Genomic DNA, 7,000 nt, shown 5'->3' with positions numbered 1-7,000 from the left:
GCCGAGCCATTCTAGATTCAGGTTCCCAGCTAAATTTCATTACTTCGCGCCTAGCTAGCCAGCTTAATTTGAAGCACAGGCGATCGCTCACACTCGTTTCTGGAATCGGAGAATCTTCTATGAGCGCTGATAGGGCAGTTGATATTCTAGCGCAGTCACGGGATGCAGGCTATCGTGCAGCATTCACAGCTGTAGTGACTCATAGTATCACTGACTATCAGCCTCATTTTGACATAAATGCAGCAGGATGGAGGATTCCAAAGGACATTTCGCTCGCGGATCCTCATTTTAACGATTCACAACGTATCGACCTCTTAATTGGAGCTGGTCTGTTTTTTGAAATAATTACTATGGGGCAAATTCATTTGGAAAACAACTTGCCAACACTGCAGAACACCAAGCTTGGTTGGATCGTTTCTGGAGGGATGTCAAGCGTTCCAAATCATAAGTCTGTCTTAGCTGCCGTTATTAAGGATCCAGTCAATCATTCTGATGATGAAACGCTTACTGCTATTGTAAAACGATTTTGGGAAATAGAAGACGTTAGCTCAGCGAAGCCAGTTGTGTTGCCTGAGGACTTGCGGTGCGAACAACTTTTTAAGGAAAACTGCACTAGGCTTGAGAATGGTCAATACTCTGTTCGCCTCTTGTCCGCTTCAGGATTCGAATCTTTAGGTGATTCCTATTGCCTGGCTCGTCGTCGTTTCAAGAGTTTGGAAGCTAAGCTAGATAGAAACCCAGCCCTGAAGGTTCAGTATTCGCCCTTTCTAAAGGAGTATATAAACTTAGGACACATGTCCCTCGCAGCAAAGGATCCAACGGTACCGCAATTTTTCTTGCCTCACCATTGTGTACATAAGCATGAGAGCACGAGCACAAAGCTTCGTGTCGTCTTTGATGGGTCTGCTAAAACGACTTCTGGTACCTCCTTGAATGACTTACTTCTCGCAGGGCCGACCATTCAGCAAAAAATCTTTAACATATTGCTTCGCTTCAGATTCTTTAAAGTAGCTCTTTGTGGAGACATCTGCAAGATGTACCGCTGCGTACGTGTTTCGTACCCGGATGATTTTTTGCAGTGCATCGTTTGGCGAGAAAATTCATCGGATGAGTTGAGTGTTTACAAACTAAACACGGTGACCTATGGAACAAAGCCAGCTGCTTTCTTGGCTATAAGACCCATGCATCAGCTCTCTTATGATGAAGAGGAGTCATTTCCAATTGGAGCAGAGATTGTTCGTAGAGATTTCTATGTCGATGACTTAATTTCTGGGGGCGAAACGATTGAAGAGGTGAGAGAAATTCGTCGTCAGGTAAAGAGTCTATTGTCGCGAGGACACTTTCCAATCCGCAAATGGTGTTCGAATGAGTCAGCTGCCCTCGAAGGAGAGTCGGACTGCGATAAAGAGCAGCTCATTAAATTTCATGATGGATCAGATATCGCCAAGGCATTGGGGCTAGCATGGGATCCTTCTTCTGATCAGTTCCTGTTCAATTTTTCTCAGATATCGTCAAGTAATAGAGTCACCAAACGGATCGCATTGTCAACTATAGCCAAATTTTATGATCCACTCGGGTTAATAACGCCAATTGTTACCAAATCTAAGATATTCTTGCAATCTCTTTGGAAGTCTAGTGTGGATTGGGATGACGCATTGCCAGAGCCCATTCTTTCGTCATGGGGGGAGTTAACCTCTCAGTTGTCGATCGTCCAGAATTTAAAATTTCCACGATTCGCAACGCGTCCGCAAGCGACTATCCAGTTGCATGGATTCTGTGATGCTAGCACAGCAGCTTATGGAGCCTGCTTATATTTGCGGTCGGAGGACAATGAAGGCACAAAAGCTTATCTACTCTGCGCCAAGTCGAGAGTAGCCCCGTTGAAGGCCTTAACAATTCCAAGATTGGAACTTTCAGCAGCACTTCTATTGGCAGAGCTTATCGTAAGCGTCAAGGAAACCATAGATCTCGATTGTGCCTTTCATTGCTGGTCCGACTCATCTATCGTATTGGCGTGGATTCGGCAACCTCCGAGGGAGTTCAATGTTTTTGTATCCAACCGAATCGCAAAAATTCAGGAGATGACGAAAGGAATGTCTTGGCATCATGTTCCGACCAACCTCAATCCGGCGGATGTCGTGTCGCGAGGCTGTACCCCTAAAGAATTGCTGGATCATTCTCTTTGGGCTAAAGGACCTCCATTTCTTTTGCAGAACTCATCGGAATGGCCTTCCTTGCTTGATGTAGCAAAGGATCTTCCAGAGCGTCGTGCCGCGACTCTAATTGGAACCGTGTGCGTTGACATTTCTGTTAACTGCAAATTCCTTAACACGTTTGATAAGTTGCAGCGTGTATTTGCGTACGTGTATCGATTTATTTCTAATTGCAGGTCCAAGCCTCTACTCTCAAATAGCCATCTTTCCGTTGAGGAGATCAACTCGGGGACCGTACTTCTTCTAAGGAGCATCCAGCAGATTCACTTAGCCAAGGAGTATGGAGTTCTTAGCCAGAGCAAGCCGTGTCCACAGAAGAGCAAACTGATTTCGCTGAGGCCAATTCTTGGCACCGATAGATTACTTCGCGTTGGTGGAAGACTTCAAAACGCAAACTTGGACTATGATACGAAGCATCCGATATTGCTTCCCAAGGACCATCCAGTCACCAAAGCAATTATCGTGTATTTCCATAAAAAATACATGCACGCAGGATCGCAGGCGTTGCTTGCCACATTACGGCAAAGGTATTGGCCGATTGGAGGTCGGAAGTTCGTGGCTAGCGTCATCAACAAATGCGTTAGATGCTTTCGGATGAGGCCTGTGACTTGGGAGCACGTCATGGGTAATCTTCCAGCGAATCGAGTTCAACCTAACCCAGCATTTCATACGACCGGAGTCGACTATTGTGGGCCATTCTATCATAAAGCAGAGTCCCGGAACAAGGCACCGCACAAGTGCTACATCGCCGTCTTTGTCTGCTTTTCCACGAAGGCCGCTCACTTGGAAGTCGTCCAGGACCTCACAACAGACTCCTTCATAGCAGCTCTGAGAAGGTTCATCAGCCTTAGAGGCAGTCCGCGAACTATCTGGAGTGATAATGCGACTAACTTTGTCGGCGCCAAGAGCGAGTTAGGAGAGCTGAAGGAATTGTTTTTGAGCGAGCAACATATAGCTTCGATAGCTTCTTCGTGCCTAGCGGACGGGATAGATTGGAAGTTCATACCTCCGCGTGCCCCACACTTCGGTGGCCTATGGGAGGCCGCTGTCAAATCGGCCAAGTTTCACTTCTACAGAGTCGTCGGTCCATCCATCTTATCCCTCGATGAATTGAGAACTCTGGCGTATGAGATTTCTGCTATTCTTAACTCACGTCCCCTCTGTCCAATTTCAGAAAACGCTGAAAGCCTCGAGGTGCTAACGCCGGCGCATTTCTTAAAGGGTTCCAGCTACACCAAATTTCCTGAGCCGGATGTCACGCATCTCCTTGAAGGCCGCCTCAGCAGATGGCAAATTGTGACTCAAATGCAGCAACTATTCTGGAGAAGGTGGAGCAGCGAGTATTTATCACTTCTTCAGGAAAGAAGCAAATGGCGTTCCGAAGGATCTAACATCAAGATCGGAAGCATCGTGTTGCTGAAGGAGGACAACATTCCATCATTAAAATGGCCACTTGGACGAGTTCAGGAAGTCATTCCCGGCGAGGACGGCGTCGCCAGAGTAGTTATGGTCCGTACAGCTACGGGCATCATCAAGAGAGCCGTCGCCAAACTGGCCGTTCTGCCCGTCGATTCCCAACAAGTTGAAACCGTGCCTCTTCCAACGGGGGGGATTATGTTCGGAGCAGACCGCCAGCACCTAATTTTATGCACATAGGTGTAGGGAGTTGGGAGCCGCTCTTAAAGACTCTCTTATGTTTGTTATCTGCATTATCTATAATCGTCAAAGCGACGGTATAAAGAAGCCGCGCTTTCGGCTTATCTCACCTCAGATCAAACACCAACTCATCTCGCATACATTGTTCGCGCAAATATCAAAAAACGAAAAAACATAAAGGTTGCAACTCCAAAATAAACATACTTTAATTAACTTAACCTACTCGTGCGTTATTTAATTACAAGGGTGGCATATTGGTTGTCTTCCCCATAAACAAATGGGTTTGCAGAAAAGTGACCAGATCCCAGCACTGCTTAGCCCAAACTTTTGAAATTTTCACCCGATTTAAAAGTGGAATACCTCTCTGAATTTGTTATTAGAATATCTATCTAGCTGCATTATTGGTTTATTTTCGAATTTTTGGTCAATATTTTGTAATTTTTTATGACCCCCGACCTGTCAAAATTTGCAAAAAATGGGTTTGCAGAAAAGTGACCAGATCCCAGCACTGCTTATCCCATAACTTTTGAAATTTTTACCCGATTTAAAAGTGGAATACCTCTCTGAATTTGTTATTAGAATTTTTGGTCAATATTTTGTAATTTTTTATGACCCCCGACCTGTCAAAATTTGCAAAAAATGGGTTTGCAGAAAAGTGACCAGATCCCAGCACTGCTTATCCCATAACTTTTGAAATTTTTACCCGATTTAAAAGTGGAATACCTCTCTGAATTTGTTATTAAAATATCTATCTAGCTGCATTATTGGTTTATTTTCGAATTTTTGGTCAATATTTTTTAATTTTTTATGACCCCCGACCTGTCAAAATTTGCAAAAAATGGGTTTGCAGAAAAGAGACAAGATCCCAGCACTGCTTAGCCCAAACTTTTGAAATTTTTACCCGATTTAAAAGTGGAATACCTCTCTGAATTTGTTATTAAAATATCTATCTAGCTGCATTATTGGTTTATTTTCGAATTTTTGGTCAAAGTTTCGTCATTTTTTATGACCCCCGACCTGTCAAAATTTGCAAAAAGTGGGTTTGCAGAAAAGTGACCAGATCCCAGCACTGCTTAGCCCATAACTTTTGAAATTTTTACCCGATTTAAAAGTGGAATACCTCTCTGAATTTGTTATTAAAATATCTATCTAGCTGCATTATTGGTTTATTTTCGAATTTTTGGTCAATATTTTGTAATTTTTTATGACCCCCGACCTGTCAAAATTTGCAAAAAATGGGTTTGCAGAAAAGTGACAAGATCCCAGCACTGCTTAGCCCATAACTTTTGAAATTTTTACCCGATTTAAAAGTGGAATACCTCTCTGAAATTGTTATTTGAATATCTATCTATCTGCATTATTGGTTTATTTTCGAATTTTTGGTTGATATTTTGTAAATTTTTATGACCCCCGACCTGTCAAAATTTGCAAGAAATGAGTTTCCAGAAAAGTGACCAGATCCCAGCACTGCTTAGCCCATAACTTTTGAAATTTTTACCCGATTTAAAAGTGGAATACCTCTCTGAATTTTTTATTAAAATATCTATCTAGCTGCATCATTGGTTTATTTTCGAATTTTTGGTCAATATTTTGTAGTTTTTTATGACCCCCGACCTGTCAAAATTTGCAAAAAATGGGTTTGCAGAAAAGAGACAAGATCCCAGCACTGCTTAGCCCAAACTTTTGAAATTTTTACCCGATTTAAAAGTGGAATACCTCTCTGAATTTGTTATTAAAATATCTATCTAGCTGCGTCATTGGTTTATTTTCGAATTTTTGGTTGATATTTTGTAATTTTTTATGACCCCCGACCTGTCAAAATTTGCAAAAAATGGGTTTGCAGAAAAGTGACAAGATCCCAGCACTGCTTAGCCCATAACTTTTGAAATTTTTACCCGATTTAAAAGTGGAATACCTCTCTAAATTTGTTATTTGAATATCTATCTAGCTGCATTATTGGTTAATTTTCGAATTTTTGGTCAATATTTTGTAATTTTTTATGACCCCCGACCTCTCTGAATTTGTTATTTGAATATCTATCTAGCTGCATTATTGGAATACCTCTCTGAATTTGTTATTTGAATATCTATCTAGCTGCAATATTGGTTTATTTTCGAATTTTTGGTCAATATTTTGTAATTTTTTATGACCCCCGACCTGTCAAAATTTGCAAAAAATGGGTTTGCAGAAAAGAGACCAGATCCCAGCACTGCTTAACCCATAACTTTTGAAATTTTTACCCGATTTAAAAGTGGAATACCTCTCTGAATTTGTTATTCGAATATCTATCTAGCTGCATTATTGGTTTATTTTCGAATTTTTGGTCAATATTTTGTCATTTTTTATGACCCCCGACCTGTCAAAATTTGCAAAAAATGGGTTTGCAGAAAAGTGACCAGATCCCAGCACTGCTTATCCCATAACTTTTGAAATTTTTACCCGATTTAAAAGTGGAATACCTCTCTGAATTTGTTATTTGAATATCTATCTAGCTGCATTATTGGTTTATTTTCGAATTTTTGGTCAATATTTTGTAGTTTTTTATGACCCCCGACTTGTTAAAATTTGCAAAAAATGGGTTTGCAGAAAAGTGACCAGATCCCAGCACTGCTTAGCCCATAACTTTTGAAATTTTTACCCGATTTAAAAGTGGAATACCTCTCTGAATTTATTGTTAAAATATCTATCTAGCTGCATCATTGGTTTATTTTCGAATTTTTGGTCAATATTTTGTAGTTTTTTATGACCCCCGACCTGTCAAAATTTGCAAAAAATGGGTTTGCAGAAAAGTGACCAGATCCCAGCACTGCTTAGCCCATAACTTTTGAAATTTTTACCCGATTTAAAAGTGAAATACCTCTCTGAATTTGTTATTTGAATATCTATCTAGCTGCATTATTGGTTTATTTTCGAATTTTTGGTCAATATTTTGTAATTTTTTATGACCCCCGACCTGTCAAAATTTGCAAAAAATGGGTTTGCAGAAAAGTGACCAGATCCCAGCACTGCTTATACCATAACTTTTGAAATTTTTACCCAATTTAAAAGTGGAATACCTCTCTGAATTTGTTATTAAAATGTCTATCTAGCTGCATCATTCGTTTATTTTCGAATTTTTGGTCAATATTTTG

At 40.9% G+C, this 7,000-nt stretch overlaps 1 protein-coding gene across 1 annotated transcript; it reads left to right on the top strand.

The window, feature by feature from the left end:
* Window positions 1–350: 350 nt before the first annotated feature.
* Window positions 351–3,869, top strand: LOC122319938. The gene is made up of 3 exons (XM_043207855.1): window positions 351–775; window positions 998–2,293; window positions 2,390–3,869. Exons 1-3 carry the CDS (start codon window positions 351–353, stop codon window positions 3,867–3,869), a joined length of 3,201 nt encoding a protein of 1,066 aa, XP_043063790.1.
* Window positions 3,870–7,000: the final 3,131 nt, after the last annotated feature.

Source organism: Drosophila ficusphila, unplaced genomic scaffold (assembly GCF_018152265.1).
Source record: "Drosophila ficusphila isolate 14025-0441.05 unplaced genomic scaffold, ASM1815226v1 contig_293, whole genome shotgun sequence".
NCBI classification, from domain to species: Eukaryota; Metazoa; Arthropoda; class Insecta; order Diptera; family Drosophilidae; genus Drosophila; species Drosophila ficusphila.
Note: the sequence above shows the minus strand (reverse complement) of the source record. Positions and strands in the feature narration are given on the sequence as shown.

Excerpts from the sequence above, each read along its gene's own strand:
- LOC122319938 (XM_043207855.1), top strand. The coding sequence starts at position 351 with ATGGGGCAAATTCATTTGGAAAACAACTTGCCAACACTGCAGAACACC. Across the intron at positions 776-997 it reads TATTCGCCCTTTCTAAAGGA|ATTCTTTAAAGTAGCTCTTT; the intron begins GTATATAAACTT and ends GCTTCGCTTCAG. Across the intron at positions 2,294-2,389 it reads GCGACTCTAATTGGAACCGT|GTCCAAGCCTCTACTCTCAA; the intron begins GTGCGTTGACAT and ends TTCTAATTGCAG.